This window comes from Mustela nivalis (assembly GCF_964662115.1).
Source record: "Mustela nivalis genome assembly, chromosome: 8".
Taxonomy (NCBI): domain Eukaryota; kingdom Metazoa; phylum Chordata; class Mammalia; order Carnivora; family Mustelidae; genus Mustela; species Mustela nivalis.
This window is the reverse complement of record NC_139027.1, coordinates 74,877,730-74,904,989: the sequence shown is the minus strand read 5'-3', so window position 1 is coordinate 74,904,989 and position 27,260 is coordinate 74,877,730. Positions and strand designations below refer to the sequence as shown.

The 27,260-nt window shown below is 51.7% G+C and overlaps 1 protein-coding gene across 3 annotated transcripts in view; it reads left to right on the top strand.

Moving 5' to 3' along the window:
• The window catches only part of FER1L5 (fer-1 like family member 5), a 55,406-nt gene that overhangs the window by 25,860 nt on the left and 2,286 nt on the right, over window positions 1-27,260 (top strand). For 2 of the 3 annotated variants that reach the window (XM_082746741.1, XM_082746740.1), the window contains 33 exons: window positions 8,137-8,261; window positions 9,117-9,217; window positions 9,747-9,924; window positions 10,002-10,157; window positions 11,372-11,500; window positions 12,680-12,843; window positions 13,161-13,275; window positions 14,866-14,968; window positions 15,538-15,701; window positions 15,784-15,957; window positions 16,199-16,340; window positions 16,462-16,539; window positions 17,458-17,639; window positions 17,847-18,008; window positions 18,286-18,396; window positions 19,672-19,818; window positions 19,904-20,066; window positions 20,216-20,241; window positions 20,884-20,934; window positions 21,069-21,170; window positions 21,516-21,635; window positions 22,143-22,304; window positions 22,544-22,635; window positions 23,035-23,205; window positions 23,414-23,562; window positions 23,752-23,891; window positions 25,051-25,139; window positions 25,339-25,428; window positions 25,633-25,774; window positions 25,980-26,079; window positions 26,153-26,346; window positions 26,600-26,709; window positions 27,009-27,153. In XM_082746741.1, coding sequence (XP_082602867.1) covers window positions 8,137-8,261; window positions 9,117-9,217; window positions 9,747-9,924; window positions 10,002-10,157; window positions 11,372-11,500; window positions 12,680-12,843; window positions 13,161-13,275; window positions 14,866-14,968; window positions 15,538-15,701; window positions 15,784-15,957; window positions 16,199-16,340; window positions 16,462-16,539; window positions 17,458-17,639; window positions 17,847-18,008; window positions 18,286-18,396; window positions 19,672-19,818; window positions 19,904-20,066; window positions 20,216-20,241; window positions 20,884-20,934; window positions 21,069-21,170; window positions 21,516-21,635; window positions 22,143-22,304; window positions 22,544-22,635; window positions 23,035-23,205; window positions 23,414-23,562; window positions 23,752-23,891; window positions 25,051-25,139; window positions 25,339-25,428; window positions 25,633-25,774; window positions 25,980-26,079; window positions 26,153-26,346; window positions 26,600-26,709; window positions 27,009-27,153 — 4,277 coding nt within the window. The remainder of the gene's footprint in view (window positions 1-8,136; window positions 8,262-9,116; window positions 9,218-9,746; window positions 9,925-10,001; window positions 10,158-11,371; window positions 11,501-12,679; window positions 12,844-13,160; window positions 13,276-14,865; window positions 14,969-15,537; window positions 15,702-15,783; window positions 15,958-16,198; window positions 16,341-16,461; window positions 16,540-17,457; window positions 17,640-17,846; window positions 18,009-18,285; window positions 18,397-19,671; window positions 19,819-19,903; window positions 20,067-20,215; window positions 20,242-20,883; window positions 20,935-21,068; window positions 21,171-21,515; window positions 21,636-22,142; window positions 22,305-22,543; window positions 22,636-23,034; window positions 23,206-23,413; window positions 23,563-23,751; window positions 23,892-25,050; window positions 25,140-25,338; window positions 25,429-25,632; window positions 25,775-25,979; window positions 26,080-26,152; window positions 26,347-26,599; window positions 26,710-27,008; window positions 27,154-27,260) is intronic. The other variant, XM_082746742.1, reaches the window with a different exon arrangement.

Sequence of the window (27,260 nt, the reverse complement as noted above, 5' to 3'; positions counted from 1 at the left end):
GGGGAAAAGGCAGAGGGAAAGGGAGAAGCAGACTCCCTGCTGAGCAGAGAGCCAGCAGGGCTCGATCCCAGGACCCTGGGATCATGACCTGAGCTGAAGGCAGAGGCTTAACCCACTGAGCCACCCTGGCACCCCTCCACCATCCTTTCTTATGTCATCTATTTATCTCAGCAATATCTAAAAATAGCTACCCTTATATTATTCTTTGTGGGGGCTGGGGGTGTGCACAAGCACCTTCTTTTCTTTTGATAAATCTTGACGAACTTTTCCAATCTTTTACTATTACAAATAATGTTGTCAAGTTATAGTCTTACATAAGCGATTTCAAAGTGAAATTGGTCAAAGCATATTTGCATCTTGGCAGATACTGCAAAACTGTCCTCTGTGCTGATCATTTTCCTGTTTGCTCGCAGCATCTCCAGCAAGGAGAGACTACATGCTCTGCTCTAGATCAGACTTCTTTCTTGCCCTTCCTTGCGCCATTCTGTATCTCAGGGCCATATATCTGCAAACTACATTTCCCCACTTCCCATGCCAGGTGATAAAAGGGGAGATCCTGTCATTCTCTTCTATTTCCCCACCTCTTCACTTGGTCTCTCTGCTTCTCCTTCTCCCTCCCTGCTGACACCAATTCAGGAGGCATCTCTGGAAGTAGCTAACTGACCTCAGAGATCCTAGCTTTGTCTAGCTGCTCCTCCACAGTTCCCGCCTCGACCAAGCAGCCCCTCCTCTGCAGTCCCCTTCTTGGTGGCTCCAGCACCTTGTGCAGCTACCTCGATGGCACAGCTCTGGTGGTATGCCTGTCTGTGGTCACACCACTGCATACCTTTTGTTACCCAGCCCTAAGAGCGGTAGTTTCCTCCTCCTGTTACTAACCTCTGGAGAAGCTCACTTCCCCATCCCACCTTTTTTTTTTTTTTTTTTTTTTTAAAGTAGGCTTAGCATGGAACCCAGAGCAGGGCTTGAACTCAACAACCCTGAAATCAAGACCTGAGTTGAGATCAAGAGTCAGAGGCTTAACAGACTGAGCCACCCAGGTGCCCCTCAATTTCCCCTTTTTGATCTCTTGGCCCTTTCAACACATTTTCTTTATTAAATCTCCTCTATGTCAAATATCTGCCATGGTCTTTTTCTTTCTCTGGCTGTATCCTGACTGATAATCCTCCAAAGGTTTGTACCACTTAACACTCCCACCAGCTACGTCTGAGAGCCTCACCAAAATCAGGTATTAACTTCTGGATTTTTATCAGTCTGGTAAGTGAAAAATGGGATTTCAATGTAGTTTTCATTTGTATTTCTCTCATTATAAATAAGGTTGGGTAACTTTTCGTATGTTTCAAAGTCGTTTGTATTTCCCTTTTTTTATTTGCCTGTTTATGTAATTTTCTCTTTTATTGTATCGAGATATTAGACAATTTCTTACTGATTTCTCGGACCCTTCATATATGAGGGAGATTAGGCCCTTATGATATGAGCTGTAAATATATTTCCCTTATTTGTCTCCTATCTTTGTCTGTGGTGTTTGTGATTTTTTTTTTCCCATGAAGACTTTTTTTTAAATGTACTCATACTATTATGGCTTCTGGCTTTTGAGTCATAATGAGAAAGGTCCTTTCTACTCCAAATATATTAAGGAATTCTCTCATGTCCTGCTCTAGAAGTTTGTGGCTTCTTAAAGTTTCATAACCAATACCTTCTGTCTTTCTGATATTTTTTCCCTACAAATCTCTTCACCTTTCTGTCCAGCTGCCCAAATATCCTGTATCTTGCAAGTCTCCTAACTTGACCAGATTATTTTGAAGTGTTGATCATTTGGGATCAGTTGTCCCTGGCACGAGGTATACTCTTTCATGAGTAGTTCAAATCTTCTTTTATTTTGTTAATAATTTACTTAGTGGTATAATTTTTTTAACAGTTTTTAAATTGGGTTGTTTTTCTTCTTATGGGGCAGTAAGAGTTCTTTATATACGCTGGATCCAAGTCTTTTATCAGATACATGATTTGCAAATAGTCTGTGGCTCATCTTTTCTTTTGTTTTTAGCACAATTTCTGTTTATTGTATTTGTCATTTTCAAAAGCCATTTTATTTTTTTTTTATTTTGTTCATTTAGCCAACATATAGTACATCATTAGTTTTTTGAGGTAGTATTCAGCGATTCATTAGTTGCGTGTAACACCTAGCACTCATTGTAACATGCCATTTTAAATATAATAAATGTCATTTTCTTGATATAAAACATAAGTAACTATCAAATGTTACAAATTTTTTCTGATAAGCGTTTATTTATTTATTTTTTTATTAACATATAATGTATTATTAGCCCCAGGGGTACAGGTCTGTGAATCGTCAGGCTTATACACTTCACAGCACTCACCATAGCACATACCCTCCCCAGTGTCCATAACCCAACCACCCTCTCCCTACTCCCCTGCCACCCCCTAACCCTCAGTTTGTTTTGTGAGATTAAAGAGTCTCGTATTGATGAAGTTCCAGAACCTAAGTCAGGTTCGGTGGGGTGAGGTTCAGAGCTGACGACTAAAGAAAGAATTCTTAAGACATCTTTGGTGCAAAATGGTGGTTTATTAAAGCACGGGGACAGGACCCGTGGGCAGACGGAGATGCTGCTGCCCCGGGTTGTGAGGAGTGGCTGGTTATATACACAGGAGTTGGGTAGGTGAGGACAAAGGGGTGTTCAGAAGGGCTATTGGGGTAAAAAAGACTGTCAGGATATGGAAGGCCTGGTTACTATCAAGCCAAGGCCACTTTCCCTCTAATGAGGCACTAACATAAAGACAATTGGGAGTCTCCTGGTGGAATGTTACATTCCTGCTATCAAACGTCCTTGTTAGTGAGATTTAGGTTTTAAAAGAAATTTAACTTTATTTACTTTTCCTTCTACCTCCGTCTCCTTTGGTTTTTTATGGAGGGAAGGGTGACGTTAGGGCTTGAGGAACTGAGTTATGTATCTTTGGAAATTGGGCTATTGATAAGGTAACTTCTTTGTTGTAAATCTCAAGGACATTTGTAAACCAAGAGAGACTCTCGCCTTGCAGGACTGTGATCTCTGCAAGTTAACTATTTGTTCTTCTTTTAGGGCAGTCAGGGGTGCCTGTGGAATGTCACACATATTACCAAGGGGAGTGGGTGGAGAGGGGGTGCAAGGCGCCAGCCCCTGCTCCGTTCTCAGCCAGCCTCCTGCTCTCTCATCAGTATGGTTTGTCTCCCTCCAGATCCCATCTTATTTCATTTTTTCCTTCCCTATCCCCCAAGGCCCCCCACTTTACCTCTCAACTTCCTCATATCAGGGAGATCATAGGATAATTGTCTTTTTCTTTTTTTTTTTTTAAGATTTTATTTATTTATTTGACAGAGATCACAAGTAGGTAGAGAGGTAGGCAGAGAAGAGGAGGAAGCGGGCTCCCCACTGAGCAGAGAGCCCAATGCGGGGTTCAATCCCAGGATCCTGAGATCATGACCTGAGCTGAAGGCAGAGGCTTAACCCACTGAGCCACCCAGGCACCCCCGATAATTGTCTTTTTCTGATTGACTTATTTTGCTCAGTGTAATACCCTCTAGTTCCATCCGCATCTTTGCAAATGGCCGTCTTTTCATTTTTTTAACAGTGTTTTTGAAATGAGAACATTTTCAATTTGGGTGAAGTCCAACTTTATTTTCTTTTAAGGTGTCATATCTAAGATCCCTTTGCCTAACCCAAGGTCATGAAGACTTTTCTCCTATCTTCTATAAGTTTTACAGTTTTACTTCTTATATTTAGCTGTATTATCCATTTTGAATTAATTTGTATATGAATAATCCAAATTTTCAAGCACCATTTGTTTAAAAGACATCTCATTCCCATGTGAGTTTTCTTAGATTATATTTTTAAATATTCTGTGCCATAGTTTAGGTTTTCTACTTTAGGGACCCCATTTATGGGCTTAACAATTTTCCTTGGTTTCTCTTCTGTATTCATCAGCTTTTCCCTGATCCTTCATGACTCTCTATTTCCTTTTTATTTGGAGTCACTTTTCTTACTTCTATATTTCTATGTCTCTCCCTGAGATGTCTGCAGGGTCTAATCTCCCTTGGGCTTCTTTTTATGTTATCTTCCTTTCTAGGGTGTTTTTGTTTTTGCTTCTGCTTTTTTTCTTTGTTTTGCCAGCTCCCATTTCCTCATCTGCACCCAGAGTTCGTTCTGGGAGCATATTTTTGCTGGCACTTTCAGAACTCTGCTCCCATCAAGCTGAGCTCCCAGCTGTCTGCCTTGCTCTGCGCTTCCCCACAGGTGACTTCTGTTACACTTCACCCCTTCCTGCTTCAGCTCTGGACCGCAATCGTAGTTGCTTTTGGCAGTCATTATGTGTATTTTGAGTCTACAGATTATATCTCTCTTTGTTTTGCTGAAAATTGAGCTGTTTTCCTCCTTTTTGTTGCTTTTGTATGCTATCCAAGAGTAGAAGAAGAAAATTGCCATCTTGTATCTGCACGTTCTTATCTGAGAACCCCAGTCCTGGATCTCTGCTTATTTATCATTCTAATGATTCACTCAGTACCAGAGCTTGAAACTAGTGTCTTCCTACAATTCTAGAAAATTATAAGTTATTTTTGCTTCAATAGTTACTTTTTCCCCTTGTCTCTTATACGGCTCCTCCTCAAACTCACTCTATCCTCTATGGGACTCCTCATCCTATTCTTCATATTTTTAAATCTCTCTTCCCTATTTGTCATCTCTCTGAGCTGTATTCTGCATAATTTCTTCTAATCCTCTTGGAAGGGCCTTAGGTAACCACTCTATTTAAAAAATTTTGGCAGCTCCTTATCCCTTTCCCCACTTTATTCTTCTCCATAGTATTTTCCACTATTTGACACAGTGTATTTTATGTATCTTGTCTCCACTACTTTTTAAATTCTTTTTTCTTTAAGATTTTATTGATTTGACAGAGAGAGAGAGAGAGATTGAGCACAGGCAAGGGGAGCCTGAGACAGAGAAGCAGGCTCCTCACAGAGCAGGGAGCCCAGTGCGGTACTCAGGACCCTGGGATCATGACCTGAGCTGAAGACAGATGCTTAACAGATTGAGCCACCCAGGCGCTCCTATTTTATTTTATTTTTTTATTCTTAAGTAAACTTTTTTTTTTTTTAATGATTTTATTTGAGAGAGAGAACATGAGCAGGGGAGGGGCAGAAGGAGAGGGACAAGCAGATTCCCTGTTGAGTGCAGAGCCCTGTGCGCTCAATCCCAGGACCCCAAGATCATAACCTGAGTTGAAGTCAGACTCAAAACTGCTAAGCCACCCAGGTGCCCCAAATTCTTAAGTAAACTTTTGACTCAAGTATAACATAGTTATGGAAAAAATACACAATCTCAAGTGTCCAACTCAATGAATTATTGTGAAGCAAAAATACCCACATAACAACATTCAGACCATGAAATGGAGCCCTGACATCCCAGAGGCCCCTTGAGGTCCTCTACCCTCACTCTCAGCAAGGACAACCACCCTCCTTAACTCCAATTTGTTTTGTCTGGTTGTTAGCTTTATATAAAACAAATCATATAATATGCAGTCTTTTGTGTCTGGCTTCTTTTGCCCACCATCTTGTGAAATGGAAACAAAATCTAGATGTTGTTGGGCATGGTTCTGGCTGGTTCTCACTGCTGTGTAGTAGTCCACTGGGCAAATATACCATAATTTATTTTTTCCTTCTACTACTGAGGGAGATTTTGGTTATTTCCTGTTTTGGACTATTACAAATCATGCTGCCATGAACCTTTTACAATATGTCTTTTGATAATGCCGTGGTTTCCTCGGTTTTCTTCTGTATCCATCAGTTTTTCCTTTTTGGTTGGGTGTATACCTGGAAACAGAGCTGCAGGACTAGAATGTGTATCTTGGTTCTGAGCTGCTCATTTTCTTGAACTTCCTTTATTTAAAGTCCTTTGAGACTTTAAAGTTAAAGAAATCCTTCTTTGCTTCCTCCAGTTCCCTGGGGCACTACCAACCAAAGACAATTTTAAAGTTTCTCCAGACTACACAGGTGATATGAATGCAGAATACAACCTGCATGAGGCCTCATTTGCAGTAACAAATGTTGGGGGAAATTTCCTGCTCTCTCTACCCATGAGCCATGCTGGACATAGGCTGGTTTCTTTGCTATTGTCTTCTGTGCAGTGGATTATGTCTCATTGACCGAGGGTTTAGGTTTCAGAGTGCCAGCTTTGCATGGCATATTCATATCCTAGGGCTGCCCTAACAGAGCACCACAAACTTGGTGGCTTAGAACAACAGAGACTTATTCTCTCACAGCTTTGGGGACTAGAAGTTGAAAGTCAAGGTGTTGGCTGGGTTAGTTCCTTCTTTCTTACTTTATTTTTTTAAAAAGATTTTATTGGGGCACCTGGGTGGCTCAGTGGGTTAAGCCTCTGCCTTCTGCTCAGGTCATGGTCTCAGGGCCCTGGGATCGAGCCCCGAATCCCCCGAATCTGGCTCTCTGCTCCGCGGGGAGCCTGCTTCCCCCTCTCTCTCTGCCTGCTGCTCTGGCTACTTGTGATCTATCTCTCTCTCTCTCTGTGTCAAATAAATAAAATCTTAAAAAAAAAAAAAAAGATTTTAAGTAACCTTTGTATCCACTGTGGGGCTCAAACCTACAACCCCAAGATTAAAGGTTGCACGCTCTACCTACTAAACCATCCAGGCGCCCCAGAGTTGGTTCCTTCTGATAGATCTGTGCCTCTCTCCCAGCTTCTGGAGATTGCCTGCAATCTCTGGTGCTCTTTGCATGAAGACACAGCTCTCCAACTCTGCCTCTGTCTTTACGTGGTGTGCTCCCCTGTGTCCCTGTATCTTCACATGGCTCTCTCTGTGTCTCTCCTTTCTCTGTGTCCCTCTCGTCATCTTCTAGGAACATCTGTATTGTGTTAAGGCTCTAACCTACTCCAGTATGACCTCATCTAGACTAATTCTAGTTGCAATGACCCTATTTCTAAATAAGGTCACATTCTGGGGTGGTGGGGTTAGAATTTCAAAATACCTTTATAGGGAGCAAAGTTCAACCCATAACACATGGGATCTCCTGTGAGACTGCTCACCATGGGCAGTGGTAGGCTTTCCCTGATGAGCACCTTGCCCTGGCCCTTGCCAAAGAGAAGCAGAAGTTCTCCAGGATTTGCCAGAAGCTTAGCAGGCAAAAGTCAGCTTTGCTTTCGCTTGCCTCACAGAGTTTCTGCTTTTACTTTAAATTTTTTTTTTTAAGATTTTATTTACTCATTTGACACTCAGAGATCACAAGTAGGCAGAGAGGCAGGCAAGAGAGAGAGGAGGAAGCAGGCTCCCCGCTGAGCAGAGAGGGTGATGCGATGCGATGCGGGGCTTGATCCAGGACCCTGGGATCATGACCTGAGCCGAAGGCAGAGGCTTTAACCCACTGAGCCACTCAGGCACCCTGAGTTTCTGCTTTTACTTTATTTTGGCTTCTGTGGATTTCTTTTCTTACATCAAGTCAGCACTACAATTCAGAAAAATTTTTAAATGAACTTATGTTTCATCTCCCTTCACCCCTCATTTCAATAAGGAACATGACCTGGGAACCCAGTTTGCCAACCCCATCACCGTTTGTATCCATACTTGCTCTCCTGACCCTGTGCCTCTGTCCTGGCAGGCCCTTCATGTGAGATGCTGCCCACCCCGACCAAACCCTGGGTCTCCCTCTAAGGTCCCTGGGTCTCCTCACTTCTCCTCTGCCTCACAGACCACCCCAAAGGGAGAACCTACCTCAAGGGTAGGGTCATCTCACCTGGTCATACCTTAAGGGCATGGGGCCTTGGAGCTAGATGCCTCAGGCAGACTACTGCCCTCCGCCCCAGCCTGGATTTTCCCCATGTATAAAATGGGGACTTTGAAAAGCTATGTGAAACCCTGGGCACAATGAATGCTCAAAAGGCCCGCTGTGTTCATCAAAGTGCATATATTCTCAACTGGCCGGCAACCCACCCTCTTGGCGGGAGGGGTCCAATTAGGATTATTAGCAGATGGTGTCCTTGAAGAATAGAGTAGCTCAGGGAGGGTCCTCTGAGAGGGCACAATAAGAGGAGACCTCCCAGAGGCCCTCAAACACCCCCACACATGTTTATGTCTCAGGGAACATCTACCATTATGTGCCCTGGTACAACACCAAGCCAGTAGTGGCTGTGATCTCCCAATGGGAAGACGTCAGCTTCCGCATGAACTGCCTCAACCTCCTCCACTTTACTCGGGACCGCCTGGTGAGTGGTACAGAAGGGTGCAGGCGGGGAGTTCTGCGCCACTGCCGCCCATGGGAGGCTTGGGGAATTGAATCACAGTCCTAGGGAGCCAGTCACTCAAGTCACTCATGCATTCCACACCAAGGAAGACAGAAGCATAGAAGCATCAGGCACTGTGCTAGACAATGAAGATGGAAAGCTGCATAAACAGTGCCTAGCCTCCCCATCTGGGAACTTGGATATGCAAACAGCTACTGTAGGGAGTACCCAGAGCTATAGGGGCAGCGAGATTGGGGGTGGAGGAGGGGAGCTGAAGAGAGGATAATCAGAGGAGGTGTTTGAAAAGAAGGTAACATTTGAGCAGAGTCTTGAAGAATGATTTGCTGGGGCCATGGTGGGGGTGCAGAGAAAGGAAGAGCTGGTAAATCCATGGTGACATGAAGTTCCAGGACAGGAAGGGCATGGAGGTGATTTGGAAATAAAGCCAGAGAAACTGGAAGAGGTCAGATCACAAAAGATCTTATGCATCTGCTAAGAAGGAAGTCACTGAACATTTTTAGGCAGGAGAGCCCCCTGCTGCCTCCACCTTAGATATGACTTTGTGCACCTACAGAAGCAAAGCCCTGGGTCAAGACTGTAACCCTTACAGTCCTGCCCTGTCCTGGCTCTTTCCTGCTGTTTATCCTGTTGGGTAGTGGAGAGGGTTGTGGGGATCCTAGCATTGCAAGGACATGTGATAGCTTTGGACTGACATCCTGAGGTTTCCCCAAAGGCCCCCAAGTCCTGACTGATAACATCTCGGGCCAGTCAGCCCTGTAACCTCTCCTGCATATGAGCCTCCATATGCTCACTTTTTATTTCTCTCCTGCTGGGCAGAAAGCCAATCTGGACACCCTGAAATCCATAAAGAATCCAAGAGACCCTGCTCTGCTCCCCCAGTGGGAGAAGCTGCTGAGGGAGCTGGTGGAGGACTGCAAGTAGGGGAGGAGCGTGCGCACCAGTGCTGGGGCTGAGCTGGTCAGGCTCCCATGGGGTGGGGGTGCAGACCAGCACCCTACAGAACAGCCCCCAACCTCCACCACCTCAAGAAAAGAGCTCTGCTCAAATCTCTTCCCAGCTCAAAGCCCAGACCACAGAGCTGCTTCTCCTCCCCTGTACAGGCCTTCTGGAAACTGGCACTGACCTCCCCACCCAGCCTGGTCCCAGTTGTCCCTGTACCCACACCTGATGCTCCTACCAAACCAAACTTCTCACATCCCCCATGGTTGGGTTAGCCCCTATCTCCCTGCTCTCCCCCAACTCCACAGGAGCTCCTCGGCACAGGCCTGGCACACCACATGGGGTTGAGAGGGTGGGAGGGGGGGTGCATGAGAACCAGGGTCCAGGCCAGCAGGGGCAGGGCAGGATCTCGGGTCTAGGAAGTGCACGTTGGCCTAAGGCAGGGTGGGAGGTCCTGTGAGGTAAGGTGGAGAGGCCCAGCACCCTCCTTCCCGATCCTGGCCATAGACAACCTCTGCCCTGCATGGCCCATCAGCCCAGAGCCACTGAGCTGGACAAGAAGAGGTGGCAGCTCCGCAGCCGCCTCCTGCAGGAACTGTCCCAAAAGGCCAAGGAAGTTAAGCCCAGGAACATGGTGGCCACCGTGGAGGACTGGCTGTACCGCCTCAACGCCGTTCTCCCTGAGGTAGGCACCAGATACACTGGCAGGGGAGGAGGACCTGAAGCCTGCCATGCAGGCCTGATGCCCTCCCACCTCGGCAGCCCCAGATGAGCCTCCCAGACGTGATGATCTGGCTGACGTCCAAGGAGCAGCGGGTGGCCTATGCACAGGTGCCGACCCACAGCATCCTGTTCTCCCCAACAGGGGTTCTGCACTCCGGCAGGTTCTGTGGGAAGACACAGACCCTCGTTCTGCAGGTGGGGAAGCTGAGCGTCCTTGGGCCACCCCACTCCTTAGGGGAGGAAAGGGCCCAGAAACACCCCAAGGGAGAAACCCTGAACTCTTAGGGCAAACTCCAGGGGTATCCCCAAGGGCACACCCACTTTGTCTCTCCTGGGCCCTTTAGCAGGTGAAATGGGGTTGAAACAGTCTCCAGAGGAAGGCAGGGGACAGCGGCCATCATCATGTGGTTGATGCCAAGTCCACATCCCTCATAACTGTTCCTCAGATTCATCTCTTCCATCATCCTCACACCACACTTGGTCCAGTCCCTTGTCATCTCTCCCCTGGACCAGGATTGAGTGCTTTCCAAACATTTAATGCCTACAAGGCCTGGGCACCAGCTCGTCATATCAGATGCAGGCCATAAATAAGGCTGGTTGACCAGCACTATCACAGCCCCTCCTCTCACCCTTCCCCCCACTCAGGAGACAGGTGGGGGATACTCCCTTCCTCCAGAGATGTCCTTTGTTCCCCACTGCTTCCTGGAGAATGCCGAACCACCCTGGCCTGGCCCCAGCCCCTCCCCACTGCAGGCACCTTCTCAGGGCCCTGTATTCTCAACAGCCAGGCCGCCCTGGGCTTCCCCACGCCCAAGCCTGCCTGCCCTGGGTCCTTTGCATTGTGGAAGGCCCCTGGTATGCCCACTTTCTCATCCTGCAAGAAGTCCTTCTCGTCCTGCAAGAAGACTTTCTCATCCTGCACAACCACTGAGACCTGACTCCTGGCTCTACCACTTACTGGTCTGTGTGACCCCAGACCGACCCTTGACCACATCCAGGCCTCAGTCTTCTCTGTAAAATGGGCCTGGTGAAAATGATGTGCAGCCCCATTCCCCATGCCCCACCATGGAGGTGTGAGAGGATCCGAGTGTATCCTGCACATTCGGCACTTACTTGTCAATGTCCCCACCATCACCACTTCCCTTTGGAGCTTCCCCAGGCTCCCTGGGTGGCACCACCCGTCTTCCCACAAACCCCACCAGCCTCTCTGTGATGCATAGGGTTGCAGGTATAACCATGTGCATATTAACTCCCTCTGGAAAGCAGGAACTCTGCAACATTCACTTTAAGCCCCAGCACCCAGGGCTCAGTGTGATGGAGCAGGTGTGTGTACCCCTCCCTCCCTCCCTCACACCCCTGCCCCCCCGGGGGACATGCACCCCTATGGGGTCGACCTGCTTCTGGTTTAGTACCCAGAGGGTGAAGGACAGGACATGCTGCCAGCCCACCTCCGCGTCTGCATGTGGTTTGGCAACATCTCGGACAGCAAGAATCTGCAGCTGCTGCGCGAGGGTGAGGTGGTCGTGTATGCAGAGACGGTGAGCAGTGCCCTGGTGCAGCGGAGGGGGTGGGGGGGCGGGTGGCAGCAGGTGGGGAGGCCAGGCTGCCAGAGCCCAGCACCAAAGGTGGAGAAAACCATCACCAGCAGAATCTGAGCATTATGAGATGGGCTTTGATAAACACAGGTGGCAGCCTAGAGCAGCCTCCGATGTTGACAAGCCATGGGCATGTGGTGATAAAAGGGGCAGCTGGGTCGTCCCCTAGGGCCAGTCACTCTCTCCTTGATGGAGCTTTATTGGGAGTTTCTCCCAGTTACTTCAATGCATGTGAGGTGACGTCTCATTTGTCGCCAACCTGGCAGCCTAGGACCCCTGCAGACTCCAGCGGGGTTGGAGGGCAGTTTTTCAGGCCAGTCTGGTGGTTTTGGGGAGGGAGGGGCCTGGAACATTCAGAGCAGTAAGTGAGGCATCTTCCCAGAGAACCACAGATGCATGGGGTGGGTGGGCAGCCAGTCAGAGACTGCTCTAGAACGAGAGGAGGGAAAGATGACCCTTGCTGCCCTGGGGGAGGACATGGCACAGGAGAAAGCTCTGAGAGCAGAGGGAAAGGAGTTCAAGAATTTTCAGCTTTTTATTTTACTGGGTCAAAAACTTATTTTTGTGGTTCCTAAGTTGCACACTGTGAATCGATATCTTAACATGAGTAACCAGCCCCAACATAGGCTTGGAGATGTGAGATGAGAGGGGATCTAGAATGAGGTGCAGGTAGCAGGGGCTGCGTGTCCAGCAGGGGAATGTGGGGGAAAGGGCTCAGAGGCAGAAAAGATGTGGTAAGTGGTGGAGCAGCACTAGGTTCCCCGGGTCAGCAGCGACGAGGCTAATGGACCACACTGTAGCACCCCCTGCCCCGGCCTCTAACACAGGCATCCGCCGGCTCTACCCTTCAGTAGTTAAGCATCCTGGGGTAGAGCTGACCTCTGAGCCTCTGTCTCCCCCCTTGTGAAATGGGATCGTGAGGATTACAGGGGACAGTTCATGTAAAACCACAGGCATGGGCCTGGCTGGAGGGGAGGGTTTGATGATAAGCCCTTGGCCCCTTCTTGCCTAAGACACTTCTAAGAGGCCCCTGCAGCCCAGAGTAGGGGGTCCAAGGAGGGACCCGATGTCCCAGTGTGAGCTGGGGAGGCTGCAAGCTGCTGACAGCCGCCCCTCCCCTAGTACGAGAACCAGGCCAAGTATAAAGACCAGTGGGGACAGCAGGGGCTATACCACTGCCCCAACTTCTCGGACGTCATGGGCCACAAGGCCCTCCCCAAGGAGAATTTCCAGGCACCCCAAGGATGGCACTGGCAGGGGCAGTGGACAGTGGAGCCTCAGAGGAGGTAAGGCAAGGGGGCAAGTCTAGAGCCTGTGTGCCCCTGGACATGCAGCCTGGGGTGGAGTGTTCTTTTCACCTGGGAGAGCCAGTTAACCACAGCTCGGGGAGGTGGGCACGTGGCCATTGTAGCCTGCTCCCAGAGGCTGGGATGCCCAAGAGGAAGGGCCCAGCCCACCACCCTACCCTGGAGGCCAAGCCTCACAGCCCAGCCTTACCCATAGCAGGCTGCCAGGTAGGGGAACACTGGGCCAGCAGAGGACAACCTGGGAGCCTGAAAATTTGGGGAGATGTGCTGGAAACTTAGGGTCTCCCTCCCCCCAGACTCCTCCTGGACGTAGACATCAACAAGAGCCAGGTGCTAGAGGAGGTGTATGAGAACCAGTGTCGTGACACCACAGGGGCCTGGGTGCCGGCAGCCATCCCAAACACAGATATGGTAAGCAGGGGCCAAAGCTGTCTTGGGGGACAAGCAGTGCATGCAGGTGGGCACCTTGGAAGCTGGGTTGTCTGAGTGACCAAGTGAGCCCCCACATGCTAAGCAAGAGCCTGGGTGCACGCTGATGGCATTAGTATCCCAAGGGGGCAGGTAGAGGTACCTTTAAGAAGACTATAAGGGACAAGGTAGGGAGCAGTGTTTCCTTCGTAGGCTTCTTCCAAAGGTAGTGCTTACTCAAGAGAGAATCTGTCTGGGGCTAGTCTAAGCCCACACCATCTGAAAGAACTTCCTATGATGATGGAAATGTTCTATGTCTGCACCGTCCATCTATCCAGTGGCTAGCAAGTACCTGAAATGCGGTACTTGTGAGAGTGAGGAACTGAACTTTGGCTTTCATTTTATTTTTTTATTTTTTTAAAGATTTTATTTATTTATTTGAGAGAGTGAGTAAGCATGACCAGGAGGGAGGGACCGAGGCAGACTCCCCACCAAGCAGGGAGCCCAACATGGAACTCGATCCCAGGACTCTGGGATCATGGCCTGAGCCAAAGGCAGATGCTTAACCCACTGAGCCACCCAGGCGCCCAATTTTGTTTCATTTTAATTAGCTTACACTGAAGTGGTCCCAGGAGGTTGGTGGCTACTGTGTGTCGGACAGTGGGGATCAAACCCATCTCTCAGGCATACTACCCTCCCCTCCTCAACAAGGACAGAGTGGGTTTGGACAGGTGGCAGCATCTAGCTGAGATCAGTCACACTGTTCCCCTTTCACAATCATTAGTATGGGTATTTCCTATTTATGGTACTGATTTGCCACTGATAGTGGCTATAATTAAGTTTCCTTTTAAAAATACGTTTACTGGGGGGGGCGCCTGGGTGGCTCAGTGGGTTAAAGCCTCTGCCTTCGGCTCAGGCCATGATCCCAGGGTCCTGGGATCGAGCCCCACATGGGACTCTCTGCTCAGCAGGGAGCCTGCTTCCCCTTCTCTCTCTGCCTGCCTCTGTGCCTACTTGTGATCTCTGTCTGTCAAATAAATAAATAAAACCTTTAAAAAAAAAAATACGTTTACTGGGGCGCCTGGGCAGCTCAGTCATTAGGCATCTGTCTTCGGCTCAGGTCATGATCCTAGCTAGGGTCCTGGGATCGAGCCCCACATCGGGCTCCCTGCTCAGCAAGAGGTCTGCTTCTCCCTCTCCTTGTCCCCCTGCTTGTGCGCGCCCTCTCTCTCTCCCTCTGACAGATAAATAAAATTAAAAAAAAAAAAACATTTACTAAGGGTGCCTGGGTGGCTCAGTCGGCGGTCTCCCTGCTCGGTGGGGAGCCTGCTTCTCCCTCTCCCACTCCCCCTGCTTGTGTGCGTGCCCTCCCTCTCTGTCAAATAAATAAAATAAAATCTTTAAAAATATATATATTTACCATTTGAAAAGGCAAGTCAGTACAGCGTGCTGAGTGGACAGGTGGGTGGCATCAGAAGTAGTAAGCACTGTCTGCTCCAGGGGGCAGGAGGCACCACGGCCACGGTGGTTGAGGGAGTGAAGATGGCCTCGCAGCTCAGATGCCCCCAGCCTGCCCTGTCTATCCACCCTCAGAATGGAGAGCCCGTGGAGGCCCGGGAGAATGTGCAGTGTCCCCAAGGCTGGCATGTTAAGGAGAGCTGGATTGTGGAGCTGAACCACGCGGTGGACAGTGAGGGTCAGTGCTCTGGAGCAGGCGGAGGGAAGGAGGCCCTGGAGCTGCCAGGGACTGACACTTCCCACAGCCTCAAAGCAACCGAGCTCTCAGGTGGGATGGGCCTGAATTTCCAGGGGTGGCCCAACCTCTGGACAGTGGGGTCTCCACCCTTTCTATAGACATAGGCCCCAGCTTTCAGACAGGGCAGGTTGTAAGTGCCTCCTGAGCACTTTCTAGAAAGAGGAAAATGGTCAGGGAGCCTGGGTTCACCTGCGGTAGTAGCTCCAGGCAAGGAGTGATGGGCTGGAAGTCCAAAGTCCTGGGCTCAAGACGTTGACTCTGCTACATATGGGCTGGGTGACCATGTGTGGGTCACAGGACGTCTCTGAGCCCTGCCTTCCTCATTCATAAGATGGGCAGTTGGGCCCAAGTATACCATCCTTTCTCACACCTCAGGGCCCGAGACACCTAAACAGGAGGGAAAGCCTTTTCCCGTTGGCCTGCCTTCTTGGGCCCATTTTTCAGGCATGTCCATACCTCCCAGCCCATGGCCACCTGGGCAACCACAGGCTGTGGCCCTGCCCCTGCAGGCTGGGAATACGGAGTGGCGATTGAGCCGTCGGGCCAACCTCGGGTCTGGAACTCAGTGGAAAAGACCTACTACTCATGCCGCCGGCGGCGCTGGGTACGTGTGCGCTGCCGGAACCACGGGAAGCTGAGCCTGGAGGAGGAGACCCTCTCCTTCCTGCAGCTGGTGAGAGGGCTGCCTGGGTTGGTGCCGTCGCCCACACCTCATGCCATGGTGAGAAGGTGACATTCTGCTCCCCTCCCCACAGCACCACCCCATCCCAGCCAAGGATGAGGACGGCTGGGAGTATGGCACCTTTGGCTCCAAGTTCCATCTGAACCCTCAGCCCCAGAGCCAGTTCCGCCGCCGCTGCTGGCACCGCAGGATGGTCCCGAACAAGGACAAGGGCATTGCACCCATATTCCTCCTGGAGGGATCCTTGGTAAAGCCTCTGTAGTCTAGGTGACCCCTCCTTGCAACCCCACCTCCCAGAGCTGGGGCCCAGCCTTGGGTGTGGCAGACAGCAGAGGACAAACCATGGTTGGGGCACTGACAGCTGAGGGGTGGGAGAGAGCATGCCCCAGGTCCACACCCTTGGGCTAGAAGGGAAGGGTGACCTGGGCCTGCACTAGGGGAGACAAGAAAAGCACCCAAGAACCTCAGGGAGAATGTCCTGGGCACAGGATATGGATCTGAAAGAGAAGGGCAGGAAAGAAGAGATGAGGCTGACACAGGCTCCAGACAAAACAATCAGGAGCTCCTGGAGGCCTGCCCAAGAGGACATCCAGCTACATGCCCTACCCTTCATCTACTGCATCTTCAACAGTGAGCTTTGAGAATCTGCTCAGGTGGCCCCAGGGACCCTGCATCCGAGGACAGGCAGTGGGGAGGGGCCGGGGCGGGGATCCTGGGGGCAGGTGATGGACATGGTTCCTCTCTTACCCAGAGCCCCACTACTATCAGCTTTTCTGCTACATCTACCAGGCCCGGAACCTAATGTCCAACCAGATCCAGACATTCCAGGGTAGGCTACAGGCACCCTTTCCTCCCCAAGCTCCTGGGGACCCCTGAGGTAGCCACCCAACAGCATAAAAAATATGACAAGGAAGGGGATGACACTCATGCAGACCCCTCTCCCCAGCAACTGAGGGCCCTGCCTTGGGAAAAAGATAAAAACAAGGAGTATAAGTTGGGGCTGTTCTTGAGAGGTGTGCCCAAAAGTGTGGAATCAAGGAGGAGGTGCTGGGGAGGCTTCACCCTGGTGGGGACCACTTAGCTAGGCCTTGAAGAGGGAAGAGGAGTTTTGTGGCAGAGGACTAATGAGACGGGAAGACAAAAGAAAGGGTGATCCACGGTGGGACCCCGTGTTCCTTGTGTCAGAAGCTGACAGAAGGGGTTGGGGAGGAGGTGTGGCGATTTGCAGCCCTGGGCACGAGGACCCAGTGAAGCTTTCAGGAAAGTCATGTGCTCCTACCCGCAGCACTGTTTGTGAGAAGCAGGTTGCCAGGTGAGGCTCTGGGCCGGGTCTGTGGGTGTTTGCCGGGAGCTGTGTCCACTGGGCATCAGCATCCACATAGAGAAGGCCACAGGACATCCCCTGACACCACAGTTGATGCTGTGAAAGGACTTGCTGTTGCTGTGGAAGGCCAGCCCCATGTAGCTGCTCCTCAGATCTCTTCCAGAGGAGCCGTGGGGCTTCTACCCCTGGAACACCCAGATCTCAACCAGGCGGTATAGAGAGATGTGGCTGAAACTAAATGGTCCCCGCTGTTCACTCTGCAGCTTGCACTGTGGTGGCCTTCTGGGCAGCTGTCCGGGGCTGTGGCCACCCAGCCTGGGCTTCCCTGGATCTCTAGTCCAGTGGTGGCAGCTGCCAGAGAGGAGCGCCTTGCTTGAGGGCTCAGTGGCAGGACCCTCTCCTCTCCTTCTACCCACCCCCCAGTGCCCTTCATTCGGTTGGTCTTCTTGAACCATAGCCAGTGCACCCAAACCCTGAAGAGCTCTGCAGCCCCAACGTGGGCCCAGACACTCATTTTCCAGCACCTTCTTCTGTACGAGAACCCTGAAGACACCAAAGCAAGCCCTCCACTTGTGGTCTTGGAACTGTGGCAGCAGAACGCCCAGGTAAAGTGGGCCAGACTGGGCAGAGTGGCTGAGTTTTTATTTTAGAGGAGAATATACCAAATGCGTTCTCGGGGGAGCCCGATTCGTGGAGAGCATCACGTCAACAGAAATGCCAGCCCTTAACCAAGAGTTCTTGGCACCCTGGGGGAAGGGCCAGAAACCTGCCAGCTTGGCCTCCATGTTTGGTGAACTTCCCCTTCCCTGCAGGGAAAGGAGAGCTTGTGGGCCCGGAGCATGTGGTCCCCGGTGGTCTGGCTGGATGTCCAAAAACGGACCCTGCCCCCTCTGAGGTGGCACCCCCTTGTAAAATTGCTAGGGGAGAAAGAGGGTGAGATCCTGGTGTCCTGTGAGCTGATCCTTGAGACCGAGGTATGGGCTGGGGGGGTGAGATGCTCGGGGGCCCCCACCCTGCCCCACTCCCCTGCCTCAAGTTCCCACAATCAGCAAGTCCCCAGCTCAACCCACTGAGGGAAGGCCTGGAACCTGGAGCCAGCACACTGGGCTTGGCGATGCCTGCCTGCTGCTGCCACCGGGCTCCAGAGCCGCCTCCCTGGAGCCCTGCTAGGGACTTGGATTGGGGGTGGGGTGTAGGAGGATGGGCCAACTACAGCCTCACACACCTTGCTTTCCCACCTCACCCCTTCAGAGTGTCAAAGAGAGGCCGCCAATCTTAAGTGTTCCCTGGAAGAACGGAGTCTACACACTCCCCAAGAGCATCCAGCCAACACTAAAGAAAATGGCTGTGGAGGTGATGAGGGTATGGGGAAGAGAGGGCGGGCACCCCCCAGAGCAGTTGGGCACCGTGGGGCTCTCCCTGCAGACTCTCCTTGGGCCCTCCTGACTATCTGAGGCAAAGCTTGGACCCCAAAAAGACACTGTCTGAGAGACGGAGGGAGACAGGAGAGACATGAAGAGCAGAAGCTGGGGCGCCTGGGTGGTTCAGTGGGTTAAGCTGCTGCCTTCGGCTCAGGTCATGATCTCGGGGTCCTGGGATCGAGTCCCGCATCGGGCTCTCTGCTCTGCAGGGAGCCTGCTTCCTCCTCTCTCTCTCTGTCTGCCTCTCTGCCTACTTGTGACCTCTCTCTGTCAAATAAATAAATAAAATCTTTAAAAAAAAAAATAAAAATAAAAAAAAATTTTTAAAAAAAGAGCAGAAGCTCTGCTAGAGTACCTGAAACTGTCTCAATGCAGAGCTCTATGGAGGGTCATAGACAAAAGGCTTTCATGTTCACCATCTCACTTGAGCCCTTCCTGCCCCTCTGCAGTAGGGGCCACTTTCAGACAAGAAAGCTGAGGCTCTGAGAAACAAGCTAGCCCAGGCAACGTGACACAGGGGAAGTGGCAGAGCCGGAATCTGGGCCTGGCCCCGCCTGCCTCCAAGTGCCAGCATGTCTCTCACCTAGCTTTCGACAGTAGCCTGGAGGTCCCCACACGGAACTTCTGTGCTCAGCCATGAATCTGGCGAAGATCAAAAGATGGTCAGGTCCTCCTGGCCCTGGAGATGCCCCCTAAGATCAGGCAACCCCACTCTGGTCCCCAGAACAGGCCTCCGTAAGAGCATGGACATTTGCTGGGGTGCCCAGTGTCTGTTGAGCACACTGAACGACCGTGGAGTTCTGTGGGATCCAAGTTGGCAATGAGCTAAATGGCAACAAGGACACCCAAGGAATCTGGGGTACCCCCTACTTCTGTGAGCCCTCAAGGCAGCCAGCCTCAGGAACTCCCTCCTGAAGACTGCAAGCCAAACAAAGAAGCAGGGGAGGAAGGGCAATACCTCAAGGGCCCTGGAGGCCAGTGAAGGATAGTCTCAGTAGCCAGAGGGCACTCCCTCACGGAGGCTTTGAGGACAAGCACTGATCCCTCATGGGACAGGACACCTGTGCTAGCCTTCAGACTCTGACTTCATCCAGCTCATTTCCTGGCCCCAGATGCCACCTGATGCACCATCACTCCCAGGACAGAACCCTCTATGGCCAGGACCCCATTAGAGGCCCCAGCTGCCACTTGCCCTGCCCCTCCTCTGTTCCGGCAGATTCTTGTCTGGGGCCTTCGGAACATGAAGCAGGTGCATTTCCCCCAGCTCCTGGTAGAATGCTGGGAAGAGTCCCTGCAGACAGAGCCCATCAAGGACTTCCAGACCAACCCTAACTTCAAGCAGTCAGTCCTCTTCCTCACGCTGGTAAGGCGACCTGGGGCAGAGCAGGGGCTGGGGCAGCCCTTTCCTCCCATGAGCCCTCATGCTCCGCCTCTCCTTGGGGCTGTAGTTCATCCCCACAGAGGAAGCCTATGCGCCACCCCTCACACTGAAGGTGGTGGACAATCAGGACTTCGGCCAGCAGACCGTGGTGGGTCAGGCCAACATCCACTCCCTACAGCCCTACTTCTGCGACCCCTGGGCTGAGGACTACGTGCCTCCACAGCTCCCAAGTACAGTCCTTTCACCCTGCCCTTCCCCAGCCCTCACCTTCAAGCTGGCACTGGGAGTGGGGGCGGACCTGGCTGCCCTCTGGGCTGGTGTCCCTCCCCCTCACTCTTCTCTCTCTCCTGAGATTCATGATTGCTCTCTCTCCACACAGTGCTGTCTGTGAACAAGTACCAGAAGGTGAGTTAAGGGCTCAGGGTCTCCACCTTCTCCCAATCCATCTACAGGGGACAACCCTTGTCCCCAAGCAGGGGTGGAGATAAAACAGAGCTCTGATACGTGTGTTCCTGGTGTACATGAGAACCCTAAAGTTGTGATTCTCCACCTGGACTACACATTAGAACCGTCTGAGAGTTTAAAGAAATCCTCATGGGCCAGGCCACTGACCTGTTCCATCAGGATTGCTGGGGAAAGCCTCAGGCATCAGCAGTGTCTCCAAGCCTACACCCCCTCCCCGGTGATTCCAGTGTTTCCAAGGTTCAGAACTACTCCTCGAGAGCAGCACTTATCAAATTGAATGCACAGGAATCCTGGGGACATCTTGAGCAAAAGCAGGTTCTGATTTAGTAAGACTGGGGTTCTGCATTTCCGGGCCCTTCCAGAGTTCTGTCTGTAGCTGAGGCCCATGAGGGTAAGAACTAAGTTTACCCTCCTCTTGGTTCCATGTGTGCCAATCCCTGAATCGAAAGGGCTCTGTGAAGAGTCAGGGAGCCAGGAAAGGAAGCCCTGCCTTCCATCCCTTTTTCCTGGGGGGTCAGAGACAGTGAGGAGACTAGGTCGGCATGTGGTGCCTCACCTTGCTCTCCTGCTCTCATTTTTCAGCTCCTAGATTACTTCTATGAAAAGTTCTGGATCAGTCCCAGCAAAGCTCAGGTGATGCAGGCTCAGCCCCAGGGAACAAGGAACCACTCTGGGCAGCTCAGGGAGGCGGTGGGTACAGCATGACCCTGGTCAGGGGAGGGCTCTGGTGCCTTCTCCCCAAGGGCCAGAATGAGCTTCCCTGCCAGGATCAGTACCAGCATGAAGTGGACTGGTGGAGCAAGCTGTTCTGGGCCACGGGAGATGCTAAGGCCCTGCAGTACAAGTACAAAGACTACCATACCCTGAAGGTTTGGAGATCTCTGGGAGGGGAGACTGCTGAGACACACAATGACATCTGCTGGGGGAGACCAGCAGACCTCGCCCTGATGCCTCTAGGAATGACAGGGTCGGGGCTGGGGGATGTCTCCCCAAGACTACAGGCCACACCTCCATCAGACACGCTGTTTGGGGAACCAGAGCTGCCCCATCTACAGCAGTCAGTGCTGACTCTGGGGCCACTGACTGGGTAAATGCTTCAAAGCGAGACCCAGGAACTGGTGATCCCTCAACCCCCTGACGGCAGGAATGGTCCTCCCTCAGCTGAGCCCAGGCCTGCTCTCCTCACCGGCCTGGACCCCACACACCCCCTGCAGGTGTATGACTGTGAGCTGGAAGCCGTGCCCGCCTTTGAAGGCCTGCAGGACTTCTGCCAGACCTTCAGACTCTACCAAGAAGAGCCCAAGTTGGACAGCCCTGTGGTAGGGGAGTTCAAGGTGCATATTCACTCCCATGGAACTACCCGTCTCCCATGCCTCTTCCGTCCCCCAGAAGATTCTAATCAAAGCCCTGGCCCTCTATGTTCATGGTGGGGATGGGGTAGGGAAGGCTTGAAAAACAGTTTGGGGAGCATGGGATAAAAGGCTGACCAATGCAGGGGTTCAGAGTGACCTCCCCCTTTACATGGGATAGGCAAGACTCTTCTCAATCCAGCTCGGGCCTGTGCAGGTCTCCCAAGGCCCAAGAGCTTTCGAGAACAAGTTCCAGCCTGAAGGGATAGACGGGGTGTGGAATGAGAGTCTGCATCAACAGAAACTGGAAACCCACCAACCACCATAGTTGTCAGCCCAACATAACCCCCCAAACCTGCTGTTCCCACAAAGCGTCTCTGCTGCGCCCCTCTCTCCCATCCTCGGTGCAGCACACTCTCTCGGGAGCTTTGGCCAGGGGCACCGCAGGGCCAGGCCTGCACTCAACATCTTCCCTCCCCAACACACACACAGGGCCTTTTCCGCGTCTACCCCTTTCCTGAGGATCCAAAAGCCCCCAAGCCCCCCCGCCAGTTCTTGGTTTGGCGCAACAAAGAGGACTTCCCTCAGGAGTGCTTGGTGCGTGTGTACGTGGTTCGAGCCATCAACCTGCAGCCCCAAGATTCCAATGGCCTGGTAATCAGCAGCCCCAGCCCCATGGTGTCCCTCATCTCCGGGACCACCGAACCCAGGTGCCTCCCAAAACTTGCGTCAAGGTCCTGGGGCTCCCTCAGGCTGATACTCCGATGGTTACTTCCCCACAGGCTCCCCCTGTTGACGGGGACTCATTTCCAGTCCACTTCCCACCCTCCCCAACCAACCTGGACTGACTCTCCATTTCCTGTTGCCTTTCTCTCACTATGACTGAACCCCAGTGTGACCCTTATGTGATCCTGAAACTGGGACAGACAACGATGGGCAACCGGGACAAGTACTGCCCCAACACTCTGAATCCCATCTTCGGCATGTGAGCTGCCCCAACTTTACCCGATCCCACTTCACCACACCCTCACACCCTCCCACGCTGGGTAGGAGTAAGCTCCAGAAGGCGAAGACTTCTTCCATTTCTCTCTAACCTCTGAGTTCCTAACATGGGGTCTTACACACACTCAGGGCTGGACAGATGGAAGGGTGGTCAGTTCTACTCTCTTTCTCAAATGCTTCACCTGGGAAAGGAGTTCAGGGTCCCATAAGCCAGGCCTGTCAAAAGTTATTTCTAGCCAACCCTGGGGGACAGTTCTTGGCAGGCAACAGCCACCCCAGGCTCTGTTTTCCATATTCACCATGACCAAACAAGGGGCCGTGAAGCTGGACAGGGAGGCCTGCGGACAGCACAGTCCGCAGTCTCCCAACACCTCACCCCCAGTATGTTTGAACTGAGCTGCACCATCCCCCTGGAGAAGGACCTAGAGATCCAGCTATATGACTTTGACCTGTTCTCATCTGATGAAAAGATTGGAACCACAATCATTGACCTCGAAAACCGACTCCTGTCTGGCTTTGGTGCCCGTTGTGGGCTCTCCAAATCCTACTGCTAGTGAGTGGACCTGAAGCCAGGCAAGAGAGTAGGGGAGGGGTGGAGGAGGGAGGCCCCAGCTCCCTTAGGAGGAGACTTGCATCTGGGAAACCAGGACCTGAATCTGGCTCCACTCATGCCCCCACCACCACTGTTCATCTGCAGCTCAAAGCAGAATGTTCTCTAGGATGCAAATCTTCCCACCTTTTCCTCTCCCTTAATTCCACAGCGCAGGGCCCTTTAGGTGGAGGGATCAGATGACCCCAAGCTTCCTCCTGGAACGCCATGCCAAACAGAAAGGGTTGCCTCCGCCTTTGTTCAGTCCTGAAGAGGACACTGTTTTTTACAATGGGAAAAAATTCAAACTGCAAAGCTTCGGTGAGAAGTACAGCACACTGTCAGAAGGCACAGATCCAGGCCTCTGAAACCAGAGGGCATTTTGCCCTTTCTACCTATAGAGGGCAACCAGGTCCACTGTCCAGGCTGGGGGTAGGGGAGAGGAGGGCAGCTATGAGATGGGAAGGCTCATGATGTTGTGACCATCTCCTTCCACTTCCTTCCATCTAGAGCCCAAGCCCCCTCCTGTTCATTACTTGGGACCTAAGAAAGAACGCCTTGCCTTGTACCTCCTGCACACCCAGGGGCTGGTGCCTGAGCATGTGGAGACCCGCACACTGTACAGCAATAGCCAGCCAGGCATTGACCAGGTAGGAGACTAGGGGGCTAGATTAGGAGACAAGGGAGCCCAGCCATCCAGGATGCAGCCCAGGACGAGAAGACCATGCATTCACAGCCATACATACATGGAACCCCAGCATGTTCTACACATGTTCAAAGTGAGACAGTCTAATGATGTCCCTTAGAATGGAGAAATTCAGAACTGTAAAAGTCATCTACAAGAAACCTGGGCCCCCCACATCCATTAATGGAAAGGCCAAGGTGCCCTACCAGCCAGCGCCAACACTGCCTTAGTCTCTCCTGAGGGAGGTCAGGGGAAGTAGCACCTGGGTCAGATGTGCAGACATTACAGCTCTGGTTGGCCTGTTAATTGCAGGCTGTGTTTTCTCCATGGCAAGGAACCCCAAACAGAAGGAATAAAAATCCCCACGGGCACCCTAATTATCTACTCTCCAGTCACCAGAAGGGCTCACCTCATGCTCCAAATTTCTCAAGCTGATACCACATTCCAGACACTTGAGTTCTCCGCTGAGCACTTTTTAAACCATTCTCATTAAACCTGTTTTCCAATGTGGGGTCAACTTCAAAAGGATAAAATGAGGTCAGACAGTTTGAAGGAATAGATGTATCTATCTACCTTCCAATTTTGGTAGTCTACTCTTTTGTTTCTCACCAATTTTCATCCCTCCTTTCTTAGACCACTGTGCTTGATGGGCAGCTTAATATCCTTAGGCTGGGCTTCTGCAACATATGGCAACCTGGACATTTGGTCATCTAGTTTGCTCTTACTCGGGGCCACTATGCTGGTTAAGAAGTAAAGCCCCAAGCTCCCCATGGAGCCCTGTCCAGAGAGGCTGTCTAGCATGGCCTGCTAAAGGGTATTCAGCCTCCAGACCCCGGTCACAAGTGACATTCCATCGCCATGCCATCTGTTTTGAATCCATAATACACTGTCCACCTCACTCTGCGCCCTTCTTCCAGCCAACACGAGACAAACGGGAAGCTGGTGGGCGGTTAATAGACTTCCTATCTGAAATCCACTCCACCTCACCGCTAACTCCTCACTCCACCCTCCAGTCGGGGGAACCCAGCCTCAAGAGATCTCAGAACGTGGGATGGGGCTCTGAGACCAGCGTGCTGAGAACAGAGGTTAGCAACTCCCAGCTAGCCAATCCATTTCCACTCTAGGGAAAGGTACAAATGTGGGTGGACATCTTCCCCAAGAAGCTTGGGCCTCCTGGCCCCCCAGTCAACATCAGGCCCAGAAAGCCTAAAAGGTGAGTGACCCACCACATCCATCGCTGTACTTCCCCAGGCACAGGCCATGGGTGTGCAATTCTTTTCCTCTCCCGGAAATCCCGGGAGCTTCCTTCCTCTGCATTCCCCCAAACTGGCATGCCTCGTTTGGGCATGGAGGGCACCACGGCCGCAGGGGGAGCTACTCCTCAGCAAAGCCTCAGAGCCCACCGGCTGCAGGTATGAGCTGCGCTGCATTGTCTGGAAAACTGCCCAAGTGGACCTGAGGAGAAGTTTAACCACCGGGATGAGCGACATCTATGTCAAAGGGTGAGGAAGAGAGCTGGGCTCCAGCAGCATTCCCTCTGAGGTCCCCAGTTGTCTCATCCCTGTGCCTCTGCCCACAATCCTGGGGCATCATCTCTCCACCCCCACCTGTGCCTGGTGGTCTGCCAGGGAGCCCCTCCCACAGGGCTCCAACTCAGGGACAGGGACAATACACGTGAAGCCCAGGTGAAAGGACTTTGGCCCCAGGTGGTTAGCTGGGCTCGAGAAGGACATGCAGAAGACGGATATCCACTACTACTCTCTGACTGGGGAGAGCAACTTCAACTGGCGGTTCATCTTCACCATGGACTACCTGGCAGCTGAGCGTGTGTGTGTGGAGAGTCAGAAGGTAACAGGCCACGTGGTGGGAGGGCGGGGTGCGCTCCCCTTTCCGCTCCCTCGAACCGCAATCCACCCCAGAACCCTTGGAATGTGGCCTCAGTGAGAAAGCTTCTTCCTTGACAGTCCATCACCACTAGGTGGTGGGCTACTGAGGTGGCAGAGGGAAATCTCAAAGGAGACAGGTCAGTCACATGGTTTCTGTCATCCCCCAGGACTACATATGGAGCCTGGACCCCACGGTGATGAAGTTCCCAGCCCGGCTTATCATCCAGATCTGGGACAATAACATCTTCTCCACAGATGACTTCCTAGGTGAGATCCGGCCCAGGGCCCGCAACCACAGGGCAGGGAGCTCCTCCTTGCTGACACCATTTCTTTGGCTCAGGCGTCCTGGAGCTGGATCTGTTTGACATGCCCCTCCCGACCCGGCACGCCAACCTGTGCTCCATCAGGATGATGGAGACTAACTCCAAGTGGCCCTACTTCCTCCAGTATAAGCACTTCTCCCTCTTTAAGAAGAAGACCATAACAGGCTGGTGGCCTGCCCAGGTCCTCGATGATGGCACATGGCACATGTCGGTAGGAGCTGGGGAGGGTGTCTGTTGCACAGGACTGCTATGCCACATAACTTGGCTCTAACAGACTTCTGGGGACCTGAGCTAAATTCCTTTTCCTTTCCTAAATTCCTTTTCTGGGCCCTGGAAGGGGCCTTAAAACTATCCTCACACACACACACACACACACACACACACACAAAACAAACAAACAAAAAAAAACCAGTCTCACGTCTGCTGTAAGGAGCTCAGCCTCCCACCGCCTATGGTGTTTCTAGGGTAAAGTGAAGATGACGCTGGAGATTCTGTCAGAGAAGGAAGCCTTAATCAAGCCAGCAGGGCGAGGCCAATCAGAACCCAATCAATACCCTACACTTCATCCTCCCCTGTAAGAGCCTGCGGGACAAAGGCACCAAATCTTTCCTCCTCATTCCCGGAGCTGAGCTGGGCCCAGCAATTTGTATGGGGTGGTGAGCAGTGGGCCTACAAGTGGAGAGGGGTCATTACTCTCCAACACCCAACCTCAGTTATGAGGAGGAAAGAACAGCCTGGGGGAAAGGGGTAGGGAGGGACACACAAGCAAGCAAACGTTGCTTTTTAAAAAAGAAAGCTCTTTGCTGTGCATTACTTGACCTGAAGTTTCCCTCTGTGCCTCCATCCTCTGACATCTCCTCTGCTCATGCATAGACGCCCCAACACCTTGTTCATATTACGGTCACCTGTGACAATCCTCTGCCGCGTTTTCTGGAAACGCTACCACTTCAAAATCATCATCGGTGCAATCATATTTATTATAGCACTTATGCTGTTCAACTTTATCTACTCTGCACCGGTGAGTGACCACCTTGGGGAGAGGGACAAAGGCACTAGTTGCTCTTGGTAGGACTCTGAGAAGACAGCCTCAAGTCGCTCCCTCAGGCTAACTGTTGCCTTTTCTCT